General features: G+C 47.1%; 1 protein-coding gene across 2 annotated transcripts; it reads right to left on the bottom strand.

The window, feature by feature from the left end:
- Positions 1-293: 293 nt before the first annotated feature.
- Tubg2 (tubulin, gamma 2) lies at positions 294-6,549 on the bottom strand. Of its 2 annotated transcripts, NM_001399488.1 has the most exons (11): positions 6,396-6,549; positions 6,007-6,119; positions 5,648-5,815; positions 5,274-5,342; positions 4,919-4,998; positions 3,237-3,363; positions 1,967-2,053; positions 1,710-1,859; positions 1,124-1,276; positions 884-1,045; positions 294-675 (listed from the first exon to the last, which is right to left on the bottom strand). In NM_001399488.1, exons 1-11 carry the CDS (start codon positions 6,442-6,444, stop codon positions 478-480), a joined length of 1,356 nt encoding a protein of 451 aa, NP_001386417.1. In that variant the 5' UTR covers positions 6,445-6,549; the 3' UTR covers positions 294-477. The 2 variants fall into 2 exon arrangements, with proteins under 2 accessions (NP_001386417.1, XP_038942748.1); XM_039086820.2 differs by lacking the exons at positions 6,007-6,119; positions 6,396-6,549 and having other exon boundaries at positions 5,626-5,765.
- Between the last annotated feature and the right edge of the window lie 14,833 nt (positions 6,550-21,382).

Raw genomic sequence — 21,382 nt, 5'->3', positions numbered from 1 at the left:
TTTGTCCCTAGACCCTGTATCTCTTGAGTATAAGAGGTTAAGGCAACGTCACCCAACTGGGAACAGGGGCATAGGCACTGAGGATACAGCAGGTCAGGAACTTTCAGTCATCCCAAGAGAGGGACTGACCCCTAGGAAAACAGGCTGGTTCGAGGTAAGATGGGGAACAGTGAAAACACACTAAGACCTAAGGAGTAAGTTGGAGCAGGTGAAGGCCAGCCTGTTGTCATGTGTTGTCATATGGAAGGTGTGCTCACTTGGTGTCCCATAGTCACAGACCAAGCTCTGCTGTATTTATCATCGAGCCTTCTTGCTTTATTAGAACCAAAGAAGTCAGTGAAGAACCAGGAATGAGAAGGAAGAGATAGGAACAGCTCCTAGACGGGACATGAACTCAGAAATGTGAGGGGACATTGTGTCAGAAGGTCCAGGCATGGTGGGGGCTGGGCTTGTCCAGGGGAACAGCAGAAAATGCAATCACTGCTCCTGGGTGCCCCAGGAGATATAGTCCGGCCTGGTAGCAGCGTGATACTCATCGATGAGCTCCTGCACCACCTCCCTGGATCTGTCCATCTCCTCAAAGTTGTCCTTGAAGATGTCCTCTTTGCGGAACTGCTCCAGGAAGGCCCCCCGCTTCCACAGTTTGTCATACTGCTGGCAGGAACTTTCAAAAAGCTAGAGGGAAAGAGAGCTTCAGAACAGCATGCAGGCAGAACACAGAACTAGGGACAGACAGGGTGGGGACTAAGGACATAGGGAATGGAGCAGAGTGGCCAAAGACCAGGAGCTGGGGTGTGGCTCAGAGTGGGGAGAGCTACCTCCCATTCCCGAAGCCCTGGGTTTGACTCCCGGTAACACAGGGACAACAGGAGACTGTGCTCACCGAGGAGATACTGGTGTGGTTGGCCATCATGAGCCCGCTGACCCGGTGGGCTGAGGGCAGGTAGGGAGACTTCCTTGACAGGGCCACCTGGATGCTGGCCGGGCCCCAGGGGATAAAGTTGGCCAACTTCCTCTCCCGGATCCTCTGCAGGCTCTTGTGAACCTGAAGTGGGCAGAGAGGTGGTGGTGGCTTCTTCTCCATCCTGTGGTCCCCAGGCTAGGGTAAAGAGGCCTTCCTTACCTGGGTGGGGTCCACCTCTCCCTGGATGATGTTGAGGATGGCGATGTAGCAGTGGTTGGTCTGACGATCCCGGCCTGTGGACACCATCACGTTCTTGGGCTGTAGCAGTCTCCTCATGACATCCAGAACTGTTGTCTTCCTCACACTGGCCACCTGAGGGAACAGGGATTCACAGGGACCCGGGCAGCAGTCAGGGAGCAACTCAGAGTGGCATGGACAGAGGAGAAGGGTCAACTCTGTCCCCATCAGCTGGCAGGAGGTGTGGCCTCTGGGGACTGTCTTTAGATCAGGTCTGTGCTGAGTCTCTGCCATGGGATTAGGATCGATCAATTGATCGATCATGGCTCTCAGCTCACCAATCCCATGCCCTTGAGCAATGAGCAGGAGACCCCATTGGGCAGCACTCCTGCAGGAGCCAAACAAAGGTAGTAGAACACGGAGGCAGGGCTGCAAACTGGTGGCAGTGTCAGGCCCTGAGTATAGAACCTGGGGAGGTGGGTAGAGAAGGGCTGCAAAGAGTGGCTTTGTGTGGGAGAGTATGGAAAAGGGAAAGGCCTCAGTGCTGGGACACTGGGGGAGCTCTTACTGACTGGTCCGTGGTGAGGGGGGTATAGCCAGTCATGAGGAAGTGTAGTCGAGGGGTGGGAATGAGTGAGGCGATGAGGCCGATGAGGTCGTTGTTCATGTATCCGGGGTAGCGCAGGGTGGTGGTGCTGGCTGACATGATGGTGGACACCTGGGAGCAGGAAATACTGTGTCATGGGACTTGATGGAGGTGGAGCGTCCCTCCTCTGATGACTCTCTCGCAGACAGAGGGCTCTCATTCCAGGAGTGGGGGCTCACCAGCTGGTTGATCTGGGAGAAGGATGGGTTCTGGATGTGCAGGCGGTCTGTGGCGATCCGGTTCAGGGCCGTGTTGTCCAGCACCACCTGGCAGGATATGGGGCTCTATAACATCTTTTGAGGCAAAAGGGGACCTCGGAATAAGACAATGCGTAATGTCTGTAAATTCCCAAACCAGGAAGTAGATTTGCTACCTTCAAAGAAATATTCTATCTCTGGGATACCATAAGAGTAATGGCATGACACAGGACCATAAACATATATGTCCCCCACATGCCTTGGTTCTAGAGAGACTACAGAGAACAGATATGTGCCGCCCTTGGGCCTACAGTCCAGGAAAAAGCAATTATTGAAACAAGGCTGGAGGTATAGCTCAGATTTAGTCTCTTTTAGCCATAAATACAGCAGGCATGGGAGTACACACATTTCCAATTAAAAAGCCGAGGTAGGGGAGCTAGAGAGATGGCTCAGCGGTTAAGAGCACTGACTGCTCTTCCAGGGGTCCTAAGTTCAAATCCCAGCAACCACATGGTGGCTCACAACCTCCTGTAATGGGATCTGATGCCCTCTCCTGGTGTGTCTGAAGACAGCTGCAGTGTATTCACATAGAATAAATACATTTAAGAAAAAGGTAAGGTAAGGAGGATCACAAGTTTGAGGTCAGCTAGGACAGATTTAGTAAAATCCTGCTTCATTTCTTCTTTTTTTTTTCTTTTTCTTTTTTTCGGAGCTGGGGACCGAACCCAGGGCCTTGCGCTTGCTAGGCAAGCACTGTATCACTGAGCTAAATCCCCAACCCCCATTTCTTTCTTTTAGTCTAGACTAGATCTCAGTCCATAGCTCAGTCTGGCTTGGAACTTAATTATGTAGCCCAGGCTATCCTTTGAACAAATAGTGATCCTCTTGCCTCAGCCTACGCAAAAATGGAATTACGGGCATAAACAACCACGTGCACCTAAGACAAGTTTAGTTCACAACATACACAAAGGAATCTGAATAATGGAGGCGGGGAGGTTTTGCTATTAAAGTGACCTTTGAGTTCAAGCACAAGGAGGCACCGAATAGGCAAAATGGGGTAATATGCCGGGACAGGGGAATACTCTGTGGCTGCCCCAAAATCCTGGAAGCAACTTGGAAGTTGGCATCTTAGTTCATAATCTGGCCCAGTGTCATGGCTTTGTTGGGTGTTTTGTGTGAGCCAGGGCCAGAGAAGGGCACGGACAAGTCTTAGAAGGGGAGCTAAGTCCTGACTCCCTCTTCCTTTCCTCACCACACAGTCCGCGTTCTGGGTCAGCCTCTTTAGGGTGAGGAGGGAGTTGTAGGGCTGGACCACCACGTCACTCATCTCATCCTGGTTGGGAAACACAGAGTAGGTCTGCACCAATTTCTTGGGGTACCTGAGGGCAAAGAAGAGGGAAAGCAGAGGAAGGCACTGTGAACCGGAAGGACCTCCCCAGCCATCGATCTCCTTTCCAAGTGCCACTGAGCTCGTGTACAAAAGGATCAAGAGCACGCCTCAGAAATTGGCACCCAGAGGACAAGCCACGTTCTGTAGGTCCCAAGGGAACATCCCATCTCCCTGCCCAGTTTTTGCTTCCAAGGTGTTCTCTGGATGGTTCTGTCCCGGTGACTCAGGGAGTAGCAAACAAATGAACAAACAAAAACCCAACAACAACACAACAGAACCCCCCAAAACTTCCAGCTCAAGGGGGTAAAGAAACAACGTGGAAAGAGATTATCTAGGAATTCTACTTCAGTTCCTGTTACTGTGACAAACACAGCAAAAAGCAACTTGGGAAAGAAAGGACTTGTTTGACTTTCAGTTTTAGGTTACAACACATTATTTCTGGGGAGTCAAAGCAGGATGTCCACAGTCAAGAGCAGAGGGAATTAAATGCATGGATCCTTGCTTGCTGGCTGGCAGCTAGCTTTCTCTTTTATGCTGTGCAGGAACACCTACCAAGGGAATAGTGCCACCTACAATAGGCCAGGTCTTCCTGTATCAATTAACCATCAGGCCAGTCCCTTCCAGACATGTTAACAGGTCAGCTCAAGGTAGGTAACTCATCAAAACTCTCTTCTTATTGACCAATGAGGTGTTCGCATTTTTTGTTTTTTAGTTATTTTATTATTTTTTTTTTTTTACTTCTACCTTCCTTCCAACCTTTATTTCACTCTGATCCCTTCCAACGCCCCAAACACTAGATATGGGAGAAAGAAGGCTAAAGGGGGAAGCGGTCATAGTCCTCTTTAGACTACTTCCTGCTGATTAGGGCTGTCGAGCTTCTTGGGGCCAGTTCGATCTTCATGTCAGGGTATCTCCAGCTTCCTGTTAACCAACAACAGCAACCAGAAGCGGGGGGTGGGGGAGAGTAGCAGCCTCCCTTCAAGCACCCCTGCCCCTCTCAGGCCTCTGGCATTTATACTCTCTCCAGAGTCCCCAGAATCAAACTATCTGCAGCTGGCAAAGATCACGCCCCTTCCAGTGCATGAGGCAAATCATAATCACCTGCTGGGAAGCAGCCTCTCATCCCACACCTGGGATTAAAACAAAAACATTCACAGAACATAACTGGGTTTTAAAAGAAACCAGGGGCTGGGGATTTAGCTCAGTGGTAGAGCGCTTACCTAGGAAGCACAAGGCCCTGGGTTCGGTCCCCAGCTCCGAAAAAAAGAACCCCCCCCCCCAAAAAAAAAAAAGAAACCAGTCAACAGTAAGGTGACTCAGCGGGTAAGGTAGAGATGCTTGCCACCACAACTTAATGACCTCAGCGGTTCCTGAGATCCACGTGGTGAAAGAGAACCAACCGGCACACGCTGTCCTCTGACCTCCACACGTATGCATCTATGCATGGACAGGTATGCCTCCCCCAAAATAAGCAACAGTGTAATTAAAATATTAACCCGCATACCAAAGAGTCAAGGCTAATGACTTCTTAAACGCAGGCTTACCTGTCATTCAGTCGCTCTAAGAGGTAGGAGCCCAGACCGGAACCTGTCCCCCCAGCAATGGAGTGACACAGCACAAATCCCTGAATGGGGAGAGAAAGAGGCAGTGTCCAGGTATCTCAAAGAGAGACATCAGCCTTGTCTCTGAGGCTCCTTGGAAAGGCTCAGAGACCAAGGAGAGGCTAAGTGACAGCACTGAGATTCTGATTTCCCTGGAACAAGGCAGTGGCTTAGTCACCTTAATGCGTTCTATATGATGTCCCCGAATGGATGCCCAGTTGAATGGCTCCACCGCATCACGTGTTTAAATCCTGCCTGATCTTTTCCCCCAGTCTGTTTCCCTGTGGAACACCCTCACCTCTAGACTGTCACTTCCATCTGCTTCTCGGTCTATGATGTCAAAGATGTCCTCGTGAATTTTCTCGCCCTATATGTAGACATGGGGAAGGGAAAGTCAGGCCAAAGGCTCCTTTCTCAGCACCAAGAACTCCACACTTGGTCTCTGTTGCCATCCTGAAGCTGAGCTTCCCGACTGCAACCTTTCTCAACCCAGAAATGCTACTTTGTGAAAGGATTTACATAAAATTTGCATAACCTTCCAAGTAGTCCCTCTTCTCAACATATCCATTAGTCTCTTTAATAATTGCAAGTCTAGCCTGGACAGATCCCCAGGTTTGTTTGAGCCTTGCCTTATCCCTGGCTAGGATTACCAAGAAAGTCTGGGACTGACACCTGGGAGAATCCCCTGGCCCAGTTGTTGCCAGCCCCTCCTCCATGCTCGGACAGGTAGATGTTCTCTGGGTTGTAGAGCTTGGCATAGGAGGAGTTGAGGATGGAATGGATCACCCGGGGCTCCAGATCCAGCAGCACAGCCCGGGGGATGTAATGCTCATCGTCTGCCTGTCAAAGGGAAGCCAGGATTGGCCCAGGGAGCTAGGATGAGTCAAGTCCCCAACTCTGGTTTCGGCAGGCCCTCCCTCAAGACAGCCATTCTGTTCCCATCTGCCCAGTGACTTTCCCAGCACCATGTGGCTGCCAGTCCCTTCAGGTCTCCAAGGTCCTGGCAAGTTTCTGTGGAGGGGGAGGGGCACCTGGTAGAAAAAGACGTCCTTGCGGTCAGTGCCCTCGGTGGCGAACTCCTCTACGATGCCCTCCGGGCTGATGCCATGCTCAGCACACAGCTGTTTCCAGAATTCGAACCCAACTGGGGGAGGGGGAAAGAGGCCCAAGTCTGCTAGAGCCTTAAGGCCTGAGAACCCCAGGCTCAGAGCCTATTACACTCCAGGAGGTGACCCAAAACGCCTGGGTCTGGAAGATGTCACAGCCCAGGGCTGAGAAGGCAGCTCTTCCCTGAATCATCATGCTCAATAGGAAGGGTGGTCCATGGGAAGGACAAAGGGAATTGATGGGTACCAGGCACTTGAGTGCGGCCCGAGGGATAGAACCAGAGACTAGCGGGGCACAGTGATTGCTTGCTCACTCTGGTTGCCGCACTGGCCCAGCTGCAGGGTGATGATCTCCCGGGGCATCTCCGATCAGACGGGAGCTCGTCTGGCCTGGCCGGGCGGGGGTCACGGCTGAGAGGAACTCCTGCCAGCCAGAGGCGCAGGACATGGGGAACGCGCTGTCCGCCGCTGTTTTGATGCGGGCGCTGTGTCTGCGCGTGTGCAGTGTGGGCTCTCCGCAGCCGGCGGGCGGCAGAGCCCATCCTGGGCATCATTTTCTCTCCTAGCAGTTGCAGCTGGAATTCAGCACAGGCGCAGAGTGAGGCCACGCTTCCTGTCACTATGTGCGCGTGCGCACGGTAACACTTGGCCAGCGGAGGATCCCCAGGGATGTGGGGGAGGAGAGGGAGAAGCGGCCAGGTGGATGCTCCAAGTGTGGGAGTCACCTGCCTACACCTGCCGGATCTGCTAAATTGAGGGGCTATATTTAAGTTGGGGAATTGAACCCATGTCCCCGAGCATGCTAGGCAAGAGCCAAACCACTTAGCTACACATCTAACCCAAGCCAAATTTGTGTGTGTGTGTGTGTGTGTGTGTGTGTGTGTGTGTGTGTGTATTTTTTTTTTTTTTTTTTTTTTTTTTTTGGAGCTGAGGACCAAACCCAGGGCCTTGCGCTTGCTAGGCAAGCGCTCTACCACTGAGCTAAATCCCCAACCCCGTGTGTGTGTGTATTCTTTAATTTTATCTTTTTGTGTATCATGACAGGGTTTCTCCGTGTAGCCTTGGCGATCCTGGAACTCACTCTGTAGACTAGGCTGCCTCGAATACATAGATCTGCTTGCCTTAGCCTCCCAAGTGCTGGGACTAAAAGGGTTCAGCTATTTTCATAGTCTTACACTATGAAAACTATAGAGTTTGTCATCTGGGACCTGGTGTGGTGGCTTGTGCCTTTAATCCCAGCACTTGGCGGGGCAGAGGCAGAGCCCGGAGGATCTTTGTGAGTTCTAGGTCATCCAATCTATTTAATGGATTTCAGGCCAACTGGAGCTACATAGTGAGACCCTGGGTCATAAAATAAATCACCATCTTAGGCTGGCGGGCGTCATAAGGGCCTGTCTGACCAACCTGACAATATCTGAGTTTGATTGTGGGGTCCCCATGATGGAAAGAGAGAATCAAGAACCTACTCCTGGGTTGTCCTTTGACCCCTGTATATGCTTGCTCTTGGAGTATGCAAACTTGCACAGAATAAATAAATATAATTAGAAAGTAGGTCCTGGGCTGGAAAGATGGCTCAGCAGTTAAGAGCACTGACTGCTCTTCCAGAGGTCCTGAGTTCAAATCCCAGCAACCACATGGTGGCTCACAACCATCTGTAATGAGATCTGATGTCCTCTTTTCGTGTGTCTGAAGACAGCGACAGTGTACTCATATAAAATAAGTAAATAAAATCTTTAAAAAAAGAAAAAAAGGGTTGGGGATTTAGCTCAGTGGTAGAGCGCTTGCCTAGCAAGCGCAAGGCCCTGGGTTCGGTCCCCTGCTCCGGAAAAAAAAAAAAAAAAAAATTAAAAAAAGAAAAAAAAAGTAGGTCCAGGCAGAGGCATACCTTTTAGCCCAGCACCCAGAGCCAGAGAAAAGTCAGCCTAGTCTATACATTGAGTTCTAGGGCAGCTCAGGCTACACTGTATCTTTTTTTTTTTTTTTTTTGTTCTTTTTTTTCGGAGTTGGGGATCGAACCCAGGGCCTTGAGCTTCCTAGGCAAGCGCTCTACCACTGAGCTAAATCCCCAACCCCTGTATCTTAATTAATTAATGTGTACCTTTTTAAAAGATACCAAGTGGTTTTGGGGGACAAGATTTCTCTGTATCCCTGGGTGTCTTGGAATTCGATCTGAGACCAGGCTGGCCTTGAACCCACAGAGATGCACCTGTCTCTGACTCCCCAACAAACACTGGAATTAAAGGTGTGCGCCACCACTGCCATGCCAAAGTTTACTATTTTAACCTTTTGTAAGTGTAAGAACTTTTTGTTTTGATTCTTTTTTTTGAGGGGTTGGAGGAGGGGACAGGATCTCTCATGTGACGCAGGCTGACCACAGCATCACTCTGTAGCTCACAGGCATGATCTCTTGATCTCCCGGCTGATGTTTCTCTTAGGCCACCACAGCCAGAACTTCTTCCCAAACTAAAGCTCCAAACTTCTCAGTTGTGTAGCCACCCCTCTCCAACCCTTGACATTGACCATCCTTTCTGTCTTAGGGATTTGCCTTCTCTACCTACTTAAAGGATCCATACAGTCAGAACAGTTTTGTCTTTTTTTTTTTTTTTTTTTTTTTTTTTGGTTCTTTTTTTCCCGGAGCTGGGGACCGAACCCAGGGCCTTGTGCTTCCTAGGCAAGCGCTCTACCGCTGAGCTAAATCCCCACCCCCCCCTTTTTTTTTAAAAGATTTATTTATTTATGTGTATAAGTACACTGTAGCTGTCTTCAGACACACCAGAAGAAGGCATCAGATCTCATTACAGATGGTTGTGAGCCACCATGTGGTTGCTGGGAATTGAACTCAGGACCTCTGGAAGAGCAGTCAGTTCTCTTAACCGCTGAGCCATCTCTCCAGCCCCAGCTTTGCCTTTTAAAGTTGAATAATAGTTCAGGCAGTGGTGGCACATGCCGTTAGTCCTACCACTTGGGAGGCAGATGCAGGCAGATCTTTGAGTTAGAGGCCAGCCTGGTCTACAGGGCAAGTTCCAGGACAGCCAGGGCTACATGGTGAAAACCTGTCTTAGAAAATGAACAAATAAAAATAAATAAAATAATAATAGTAATAAAATTTAAAACTAGATAAAAAGTAAAGAATTACGTGTGTGTGTGTGTGTGTGTGTGTGTGTGTGTGTGTGTGTGTGTGTGTTTGATCCATTCTCTTCTTGTGGTGCTAGGAACTGAACCTAGGATTTTGCTCTCACATGAGGCTAATACCCTTCCTCAAGATATAATCACAGCTCTCTTTTTACTTAAAAAACAAACAAAACAAAACCCATTGGGGTTGCAGGGATGGCCCAGCAGTTAAGAGAACTGGGTTTGGTTCCCAGCACTTGTATATAGTGACAAAACTTTTCCTGGGGAAACCCAACACACACATCTACTCACCCCAGATAGGAAGCACAGGACAGACCATAGTACACAGATAACACCAAAGTCAAAGTTGCTGAACCAGTGAGTTTTATTGGGGTTACTTACAGGGATGTGGGTGAAGGCAGAAATGAATCATGGTGCATCACCAAAGCCCACCCAGGATGGTGATAGCCCACAAAGCTGGGAGCTTGGAGCACACTGCACAGTCTACAGGCAGTTCAACAGGTTGGACCTTGTCCTTTCCAAGTGACTCAGTTGGTCTAACCCTCCTTCAAGCAGCTTTCTAGGTTTTTCTTCTTCCAGAAAACTGGTCTGGTCTGAGAATCTTTGAGGCTTAGCTTTACCTTGGCTGAAAGGGACTCTCAGTTTTTATTGTTTACTCTGGCAGGGAGGGGCTTATTGATTCTGGTCAGTTTCAGGGACTTCCTGAAGCTTGAGGTTTTTTGTTTTTTTGTTTTTTTTTAAAACCTTCCTGCTTCGGGGGCTTCCTAGAGAGGTAGAGTGTTTCAATCTTGAGGAAATAGAATGTTTCAATCTCTGAGGAAATTGTTACACAACAGTGCATCATGGCTAACAACTCCAGTCCCAGAGGTTCCGATGCTTTCTTCTGGTCCCTGCTGTAGCACAGACCCTGCAGCCCAAACACCAGTACTCAGGAAAAAACAAACAAACAAACAAACAAACAAACAAAAAACCCCAAAAACTAAAATTAAAATTTAAATGTCTATTTTAACTACTTTGGTGTGTGTGTGTGGTGTGTGTGTGTGTGCATTCGACCTCTAATCCTCTCCAAGATTGGTCAGGGTGCTTAATCTCCATGCCAGCTCCTTTTTACTTTTTATTTTGAGACAGGGTCTTACAAAAATGCCCAGGCTACCCTTGAACTTATGACTGTTTGACCTCAGCTTTGAGGTCAGACCAAAACCTTTCCAGCCTTCGAGAGGATTTATTTTTATTATTTTCTGTCTTTGAGTGGTTTGTATTCATGTATGAATATGCACTCAAAGGCCAAAAGAAAGCATCAGGTGGGAGGGTGATCCTTTGTAGGAACAACAAATGCCCTTAACTAATGCCTTAATTCTCTGACCCTGAAATCTTATATAAATTGTGTCAGAGTACAACAGCATAGAAAAGCAACCTACTTTTTTTCTCTGTACATTAGAATTGTTGTGATTTGGTCATGTTTATATATGTAAATTTAGTTTTTCTTTTCTTTCCTTCTCTCCTGTACACACACAGAGTATATATATGCTATATATATATATACACATATATGCATACATAGTACTATTATTTTTATTTAAACACTTTTAAAATATTTGTTCTTAAGGATGGAACCCAAGACCTTGCAGGTATTCAGCCAGCGTATCCTATCTCTGCCACATCCCTGGCCACTATGTATTATTTATTTAATTACATTTTAGGTATATGAGTGTGTTGCCCGCATATACATATACCTCACGTGTGTGTGTACCATGTGTATGTCTGGTGTGCCTACAGGTTAGAAGAGGATGTCAGACCCCCAGAACTGGGGTTACAGATGGTTGTGAGCTATCAAATAGGTGCTGGGAATTGAACTCCGGTCCTTAGCAAGAGCAACAAGTACTCTTAACTGCTGAGCTGTCTCTCCGGCCCATAATATTTTTATTTCATTATTATTATAGGATATATGTATATATCTTGTGTGTGTAGGCACCAGGCAGGAAAAAATCATGACATACCCATGGAGGTCATACTTTTAGGAGTGTGGGTTCCAGAGAGGAAACGTATGTTTTCCACTTCTTTCTTTTTTTTTTTTTTAATTAATTTATTATGTTGTAACTGTCACTGTCTTCAGACACACCAGAAAAGGACATCGGATCCCATTACAGATGGTTGTGAGCCACCATGTGGGTGCTGGGAATTGAACTCAGGACCTCTGGAAGAGCAGTCAGTGCTCTTAACCACTGAGCCATCTCTCCAGGTCCCCAAAATGCATGTCTCATCCTTGTGTGGTCAGCATGTTTGCCTACTGTGCTGTCCTAAAGCCCCTTTTGTTGTTTGTTTTCGCTGTTTGTTTTTTGTGCTCATAAGCTTAGTTAAATACTCCCATCTCTGAATTGCATTTCCAGCCCGGTTTCGTTCTTTGCAGCAGCTTGGTAGTATCCCAGTGGACGAATAAAGTAAATTTATTCTTTATCCATAAACAATCTCAGCTTTTATTGCTTACTCTGGCAAGGACAACCTAGTGACCCTTGTCAGTTTCAGGGGCTTCCTGAAGTTATTTTGAATTGTTTACCTTCCTCCTTAGGAGCTTCTTCCAGGATGGAATTTTAATCTTTGGGAAACTTGTTACTCAATGGGTTTCTTATTTCATTATAGATCGTTGTAGCGCGTTACACTCTTCTCTTTTTTTTCTTGTACCTAAATCTGCACCTGGGCTATCAGATGGCAACAGTTGTCAGTTCCCTGGATCCTGGATGGAATTTCTTGTTTCTAGTTATCACAGTTGAACTCCATTAAACTTTCCTACCCACCTCCCCCGACTCCTCTTTCTTTTGGAAGAAAATGGGTTTTTTGAGTATCTCGCAAAGGCAGGCAGCCTGGTAGTAACAAGATCACCAACACCTGGCATTTCTACTTTTCTTATGATTTGGGGGTTTTTCCTCTCTGAATTGCCTGCTCCTTGGATTGTCTCTTTTAAACAGTGAAAGATATTCTTCAGCCAGGTATGGTGGTGCACACTTGTCATCACAGCACTTGCTTGGCTGAAGTGCACGCTGCAAATCATTGTCTTTTAAAAAAGTCTAATACACACACACACACACACACACACACACACATACTTGCACACAGACACACACTGAGTGTGTGTGTGTGTGTATTCTAGTGTGTGTGTGTGTGTGTGTGTGTGTGTGTGTGTGTGTGTATTCTAGGTGTCTTAAGTTTTACACCTAGAAAAGATTTTGACAGGCTGTTTCAGTGGGAAAAGCACTTGCTTCATAAGCCTGCTGACAAGAATTCAATTCCCAGAACCCAAATGTAGGTGAGAAACTCACTACATACAATTGTCCTCTGGCCTTCACTTGCAGAAATTTATATACACAATAATAGGGTTTTTTTTTTATCTGTTTCTTTGTTTGTTTGTTTGTTTGTTTTTTTAAAGTGGCACACTCCTCTGATCCCAGCACTCAGGAGGCAGAGGCAGGTGAAACTCTAAATTCCAGGCTAGCCTGGTCTATACAGAGAGTCCCAGGACAGCTGGGCTACCCAGAGAAACCTTGTCTTGAAAATAAAATTTTAAAAAAGAAAAAGAGTGGGGCTGGGGATTTAGCTCAGTGGTAGAGCGCTTACCTAGGAAGCGCAAGGCCCTGGGTTCGGTCCCCAGCTCCGGAAAAAAAAAGAACCAAAAAAAAAAAAAAAAAAAAAGAAAAAGAGTTTTGTTTCCTGCTCCCAGTCCCAGAGCGAGCCCCAGAGCGAGCCCCAGAGTCAGCTCCAGAGCGAGCGCAGCGGGCATCACCCCTGAACTCCTGCTTACCATTTTCCTCTTCATGAGGATAGCACCCATCTTTTCCTTTATATCGTTCCTTACATGTTTGTCCCGGAGCCCCGCATCTACCCTATGCCTTCTTCCAGCCGCGCTTGGATAGTTCAGCTTGTTCCCTGTAGGTCTTCAATTCATCTGGAATTTATCTGGAGGCCTGCCGTGAGATAGGGATCTATTTTATTTTTTCCATATGGATGTCTAATTGTCTCTGAACCAATTATTGAGGGCTCGGTCGGAGCCTCTTCCTCCAGCCTCTGGAACATTCCAAGCCCTGCTTGCTGATTGTTTGCTGCTCTCTACAATCTGGCTGGGCTGTTAGCCACCAGCTGCAGGCTTCTGGCCTCCTTTGGGTCTGGCAGTCCCGGTCTGGCTGCCTTTCTCTGGGAGGGAGACACTGAAAATTGTTAGGCAAAGTGCCTCTACTAAGTCATGATCAGACAAGGGTTTTTCTTTTCTTTCCTTTCTCTTTTAAAAAGAGAACTTGGCTGCCTTCCAGGCTCTCCGCATAGAACCTTCTGACTTCTGTAGAAGGCTTTAAATCACCCCACAGCCCTCCCTGGCCTCGGCTGTCTGCATCCCCCTCCCGGTGCCAGGACTCTTTTCCTCTTACAGGTTAGTTAGCAAGCGACCCCAAGAGAAAGTGCCAGGGAGAGCCTAGCTGCAGCCTTTGAAGTTTGAGAGTGGGGTGGGAGAGCTGGGGGTTTGAGACTGCTGGGTGGGATGATCTTCTGAGGCCAGGCCTTCCACTTTTCAGAGCCTACCCAGAAGCCCGGGCAAATGGGTGTGAACTCGCCTCCCCACTGGGTGAGCCTGGTGAGGCTCAGTTTACTGCCTTTCAAATAAGCTGTAAGCAGTTTGTGAAAGCTTGGGGAGTAAGAGTTGAATTTCGCCCTTTCTTGGATTAATCACAGTGCCTTCCTTATTGCGCCTTCTACTGTGCCAGAAGCGGGGAGACTTGTCTCCAAATCCCTGTTTATAGGCAAGCAAGGTTAGAATGTGCAGATCATACCCTGACACGGCAGAGGTGTCCTCTCCTCTTAGTCCTGTGGAGATGAGTGGGAAACTGGGAAATCTGTGTGTTGGCGCAGCTGAGGGTGAACCCTTCCATCTATTTCTGTTGAGAACTGATCATTAGTAGTGGTTCGGTGAGACTGGAGAACGGGCACTTAACACACCCAGTGCCTAGCAAACCCTCAAGGAACATTAGCTGTTTTTATCATGGCTGGATGTAATCAGAGATGCAGCAAGCTTGGGTGTTGCTACAGATGAACCATCCATCTTATTCAGGGAACGAAGAACACAAATAGTTAAGTAACTAATAACAAAACACCCGAACTCGGGTGTTTCCGATTGTACAGACTGGGTTTCCATTTGAATTCTACTGACAAGCAGAGAGCATAGGCCGAGGGGTTGGTCTCACCCAAGATCTAAAGGCTGTTTGCCCATTGCTGGTGTCGAGAACCCTTGACTCGAGGTTTTCCGATCCTGGTTATGGTAATTATTCAGGATGAGGTACCTTTGTCCAAGGCCTCAGCCTGCCGTTCAAATTACCTATTGCATCTGTAAACTAACAAGTGACAAACATATGGACCTTTAACTGGGGACATCCCAATATTGAGGAAACATGGGTTCGGGTACTCCTTCATTTTCATTTTTTTTTCTTTTTTCTATTTTTTGGAGCTGGGGACCCAACCCAGGGCCTTGCGTTTGCTAGGCAAGCGCTCTACCACTGAGCTAAATCCCCAACTCTCATTTTCATTTTTTTTTTTCCTTTCTCTGCTTTTTTGAGATCAGGCTCCCACTGTGTAGCCCTGACTGGCCGGGAACACGCTCGTCATAGTCTCTAGACCAGGCTGGTCTCGAACTCACAGAGATGCAGCAGCCATCATCCCTGGCTGTGCCTTCATTCTGCCTGGCTTCGATTTACTGTGTTAGTAGCTTAGGGGTCTTGTGGAGGTAAAGAGAGGTGGAGGGGTGAGGTTGGGACGTGAGGCTATTTCCCAGTGCCTGGAAGAAGAGCAGCGGGCACGGCTGCTACATAAAGCTACCCCCCACCTCCTCAGGCCAGAATCTGTTACCCCAGGAAATTCAGCTCTCACAGGTTCTGCCACTGGGTAAAGGCACTTGTCACCGAGCCTGAGAATCCAGGTTCCATCCCCTGAACCCACATGGTGGATGGAGAGAATCAACCTTCTCAGTTGTCCTCTGACGGGCTGGTGAGATGGCTCAGTGGTTAAGAGCACTGACTGCTCGTCCTAGAGGACCCTGGTTCAATTCCCAGCAACCACAACCATCTACAGGGGAATCTGATGGTCTCTTCAGACAGGTGTATGTATATGCAGCAGAGCACCCAGACATTAAATAAATAAAATATAAAATAAAATATAAATATAATATAAAATATAAAAATAAAATATATTTAAAAAGGGGGGCAGGGCTGGAGAGATGACTTAGTGGTTAAAAGCACTGACCACTCTTCCAGAGGTCCTGAGTTCAATTCCCAGCAACCACATGGTGGCTCACAACCATCTGTAATGGGATCTGATGCCCTCTTCTGGTGTGTCTGAAGACAGCTACAGTGTACTCATACATAAAATAAATAAACCTTTTTTAAAAAAAGTTGTCCTGACTTTCACAAACCTCCCAGTCCTCCCCCGACCCCACACAGATGTAATAAAATCTTTGAAAATTAAAGCACGGACAACGAAAACAAAAGCAAAGCTCTCTGTGTGAAGGGAGTTGGGGCAAATTCATACTTTGTGAAGCAGACTTTTTCTGTGCTGTTTTATTTACTCAAGAAAGAGGAAAGAGAAAATAAGACCGAAAGCAATCCTGTTCATGGTCCATTTGCTGACTCTTTTATTACGTACCTGCACTCTGTCAGGGACTCTGCTTTAAGCTGGTGTGTCTTGATAATGAACCAATCTGCTTCTGGTCTTGTGGAAGAAATAAACTTGCAAATATGTTGGGCCTGACTTCGGCATAACTGGTTGAACTTGGTGAGGTGGGACTATTAACCCGGAAAGACTTTCTGGAGGTGGTGGCACCCGGCCCAGGTCTGGGAGTTTGGTTTGGTAATTGGGCAGCTGAAAAAAATAAAGGGAAAATAAAGGGAGCTACAAACAAAACACTCCAACAACAACAACAACAACAATAACAATAATAAACCGTTCATGATAAATTATATGATATTCAGTCTCACTAGTTGTCAGAAATATGCAGATTTAGGGCTGGGGTGATGGCTTAGTGGAGCAAACACTTAACTTGCAAGCAGGAGGACCAGAGCTTGTAACCCTTGTAAAAGTCAGCCGGTGTCATGGCTGCCTATTATCCCAGCACTCATGGAACAGACACGGAATTCTCAAGAGAAAGCTGGCTTGCTAGACTAGCCTGGATTGCCAAACTCCAGGTTCGGTGAGAGACTCCCCCTCAATAAATAAAGTAGAAAGTGATGGAAGAGGACGCCCAATGTCAGCTTAAGGCCTCTACACAGGGATGCATGTGCACATGAAACCTCAAACACACATGCACATATACACGTACACCACACAGATACACGTGCAAAAAAGAAGCATGAAGATTGAAAATGATAAATTGCTGAAGGACAAATATAAGGGTCTGATTAGCATCTAGTGTTTGTTAGTTGAAAAGCAGCATATTCCTTCCTGGATAGATCACGCCAAGCCAGCACAGTTCTCGCTTTGGGAGGTCTTTATTGAAAGAGGGGAAGAAGTGAGGAAGAGAGAAGAGAGCTATCTATGGGTCAGGGTCTGTGTCTTTTATCTGGGCCATGACGTAGGTTACGCATGTGGTGACATGCGCAGGTGAAGCAGGTAACGTGCATGTAACGCATGCGCAGGGGTGTGTGCGACGGTGGCCATGGCAACAAACACAGGAGGGTCCTTGTTGCCTAGGGATGATGTCACCGTTGGTTTCAGAGGCTGGCTCAAGACAGCTTCGGATGCTAACAGTGTTGATGGAGCGTCTTCTGTGCGGATTTTTGTACAGTATTCATGGTGTCATAAGTGGCTATACTCCTGAGGGGAACTGGTGGTCTTATTATATAAAGTGCATGAAACCCCGACCCAACAGTTCCACTTTGAGGAATACAGCCTAGGACATGTGTTCGAAGATATACATGTAGGGGTGTTTCCTGCGGGGGTGTTCTTTTTTTTAAAGCTTTATTTATTATATGTAAATACACTGTAGCTGTTCAGACACACCAGAAGACGGCATTGGATCCCATTACAGGTGGTTGTGAGCCACCATGTGGTTGCTGGGATTTGAACTCAAGACCTCTGGAAGAGCAGTCAGTGCTCTTAACCGCTGAGCCATCTCTCCAGCCCTGCGGGGGTGTTCATAACGGTGAACACCAACCTATATGCTCCTGTGTTCGTCAATAAAAATTCTAGTTGGGGGTTGGGGATTTAGCTCAGTGGTAGAGCGCTTGCCTAGCAAATGCAAGGCCCTGGGTTCGGTCCCCAGCTCCGAAAAAAAGAAAAAAAAAAAAAAAAAGGAAAAAAATAGAAAAAAAAAAGTAGAAGAGAACCAACTTCCCAAAGTTGTTCTCTGACACCCACAGTACATCGGATCCCCATCATCCACATGCCTGGTACCCGCGAAGGTCAGAAAAGGGGAACTGTATGGACAGTTGTGAGCTGCCGAAGAGATGCTGGGAATTGAACCTGGGTCGTCTGAAAGAACAAGTGCTCCTATCCACCAAGTCATCTCTTCAGCCTCATATATACATATACATATATATGTGTGTGTGTGTGTGTGTGTGTGTGTATGCCTATATACAGATATACACCTATACACATATATATACACATATTTACACACATACACACATATATACACATATACACATATTTACACACATACACATATTTACACACATACACATATACACATATATACATACATATACACATATACACAAATATATACTTTTTTTTAAGTTGGACATGACCTCATGAAGGCCTGTGTAACCCCAGCACTGAGAAGTTGCTCAAGATCTTTGGCTGCCAGCCTCGATCCAGCTTTGTTGAGAGATCTCTCTCAAGGGAATAAACGGACACTAACAGAGCCGAACACCAACATTCTTCTCTGGTCTCTGCAAGCATACAAGAACACATATGCATGTGCTTGCGACCCCACTCCCCAAATATCATAAAACTTACAAATACTGTAACAATATTTACAATACAGCAGACTCTCCTTGTGATTCCACACATGCTACTTTATGCAGTCAAAGAATATGCAGCAGAAGGCATCTGTAATTTGAGAAAGTTAAGAAGAAGCTGGGCGGGGCTGGGGATTTAGCTCAGTGGTAGAGCGCTTACCTAGGAAGCGCAAGGCCCTGGGTTCGGTCCCCAGCTCCGGAAAAAAAAAAAAAAAAAAGAAGAAGAAGCTGGGCATGGTGGTGCATACCTTTAATACAAGTGCTCTGGAGGCAGGCGACTCTCCATGAGTTCGAGGCCAGCCTGTTCTACACAGTGGGTTCGAGAATAGCCAGAATTATATAAAGAGACCCTGTCTCAAAAAAAAAAAAAACCAATCCATAAATAATACTAATAAGTAAAAATGAAATGCATAATATAAAAATAAAAAATACTGTTAATTATAATAACAATAATTTAAAAATAAGTTAAGAAGTATTCTAAAAGACAGACAGGAAGGAAGGTTGTCCCCTGATGGAACTGGAATGTGTTGTCTGGGAGACTCGGCTTTTCAGAATGAGGGAGGAAACTTCCTTGTCAAAATATTGAAAGGACGGGGTGGGGGGGTGGGAAATGGGGGGATGGGGGTTGAGAGGTGTGGGGGGGGTGGAGCTCCAAGGTCCTTGAGAAGGTGGAGAGATTAACTGCAGGAAGGAGGAAAGGATGAGGGCAGTTAAAAATAAGTCAGTAGGGATGGAAGTGTGTGTGGGGGGGAACAGGAAGTTGATGGGGCTTCAGCACGCTTTGATTTTCACTGTCAAGTAGGAGTGAAGTTCCGCATTTGGAGCGGAGAGAGGAGGGAGACCACGGTAGGAAACAGCAGAGAGTTGGTGAAGACAGACCAGTACTCGGAGCCCCAGGGGGTGGGGGAAGATTGCCAGGTTGAAGACAGTTGCCATGGCAACTGTGGGCAGCCTAGGCTTGCACCGTCTCGATCGGTACTCAGCTGGAGGACTTTGAGAGCAGTCAGGCAGGGAGAGCTAGTCCCGGGTTTGATCAGGGGGGCCAGCTGAAGACGACGACGGAGTAAAGGATAATTAGATCGGGTCATCCAGACTCCAGGGAGAAGGATATATAAATCCACAAAGCCATCGATGACTTGGGAGAGAGAAAGCAGCCCTGTGCAGACAGCGAGACAAAGAGAGAAAGGAAACAGAGGTGCAGGAAACGCACTCACAGGAATAAGCCGTCAAGTTTAAGGTTGAAAGTAGTGGGATAGGGGCGGGTGAGATGACTCAGTGGTTAGAGAGTCAAGAGCCCTTACTGCCCTCCAGGGCAGTTAAGCATAAGATCATGTACTGGACCAGAGTTTGGTTCCCAGCATCCACGTCAAGTGTCTCACAACTGCCTGTAACTCCGTTCTAGGGCATACACCTCAGCCCTCCAAGGACACTCGCACACACATGCACAGACACCCCCCTCACACGTTCGCGCCTTTATAATCCCAGCACTAGGGAGGCTGAGACAGTTGGATCTCTGAGTTCAAGGCCAGCCTGGTCTATAAAATGAGTTTCAGGACAGTCAAGGCTACACAGAGAAACCCTGTCTCAAAAAATAAAATAAGGGGTTGGGGATTTAGCTCAGTGGTAGAGCGCTTGCCTAGGAAGCGCAAGGCCCTGGGTTCGGTCCCCAGCTCCAGGGGGAAAAAAAAAGAACCAAAAAAAAAAAAAAATTAAGTTAAATAAAAAAGAAAGAAAGAAGCACAGGGCTGGAGAGACGATGCAGCAGTTAAGAACACTTAGTGTAAACCCGATGACCTGAGTTCAATTCCTGGGACCCACCTGGGAAAGAGAGCACCAGTCTCCAAAAGTTGTCCTATGACCTCCATACACGTGCAGTGGCACCCATGTGCCTGCTGTGATATGCACGCCACACAAACACACAAATACAAATAAATAATAATAACAAGAAAAAGCGAAATGTAAGGGTGAGAGAGATGGCTCGGAGGTTAAGAGGACGGTTGCTGTGGCAAAGGATTGGAGTTTGCTTCCCAGCACCCATCCTGGGTAGCTTCCAATCATCGGTAACCCTGGTTCCAGAGGATCCGACGCCCTCTTCTGGTCTCCGAAGGCATTAGGCACACAAGTGGTACTCATTCAGGTGAAACGCTCATACACAAAATAAACGGGAATCTAAAAAAATATTAAATAGGCAAATAAAATAACATTTCAAAGTTTAAAGTTAAGGAGCAGCAGGAGAACCAATCCTGGGATCTGCCGAAGTGTGGGCGAATGAAGCAGAGAAGTGAAGGGCCCAGGAGGTGGGAAGGCCATTCCAAGGAGAGTACCTGTAGGGATGCCTGAGTCACCAGGCTGAAGGTCGGCTTGGCGTGTGCAGGGAGGAGCCTGGTGAGTGTGAGTGCAAGGCATCAGGCAGGAGGTCCTTCTGTCCCTGCAGGCTCGCTGCTCCTCCCTTGTAGTAATTTCGTCTTGTTTTATCTTCTGGTCTGAAGGGCAAGTCCTTTCACCCAGTCACACAGCACTCTGCCATATGACTGCCTGTGTGGAGAACAAGGATCTCCCCTCTTCTCCTTTTCTTATGATTAAGATCCCTCAGAGTCACATTGTATAAACTCCGAAAAGTTCTGGCCAGTACACACAAGACACACACCCCACCTCCCCAGGAACCCTTGTTGCCAGAAGGCTCCAGCATTTGATTAAGGTTCCTTCAAGTTGATTGCCTTGAAAAACAAACAAACAAACAAACAAACAAATATGAAGAAGTTGATCATCACTGGAAACTTAAATACACTATATTTAGCCCAGGCTGGCCTTATTCACAGAGACCCACCTGTCTGATACTGGGATTAAAGGCATGTTGCCACCACACCTGGCAAAATGAAGCAAAGTCGTAATAAAGGTGGGTATCATGGCACACACTTGTTCTAGCACAGAGGAGGCTGAGGCAGGAGGATTGCAAGTTTGAAACTATCCTGGGAGAAATAGCAAGACCTGTCTTAATAGTTATCATCATCGTTATATAGTAGTGATGATGGTGATGACGATGACGATGACGATGATGATGACGATGATAGACCTGGGGAATGTGGCTCCATAGAATGCTTGTCTATCACTCACCCTGGGTTTGACTCTGAGTACCAGATAAGACATGAAACTGGAAAAAGTGGGAGCAGCTTGATGCCTCA

The sequence above is a fragment of the Rattus norvegicus genome, chromosome 10 (assembly GCF_036323735.1).
Source record: "Rattus norvegicus strain BN/NHsdMcwi chromosome 10, GRCr8, whole genome shotgun sequence".
NCBI classification, from domain to species: Eukaryota; Metazoa; Chordata; class Mammalia; order Rodentia; family Muridae; genus Rattus; species Rattus norvegicus.
Note: the sequence above shows the minus strand (reverse complement) of the source record. Positions and strands in the feature narration are given on the sequence as shown.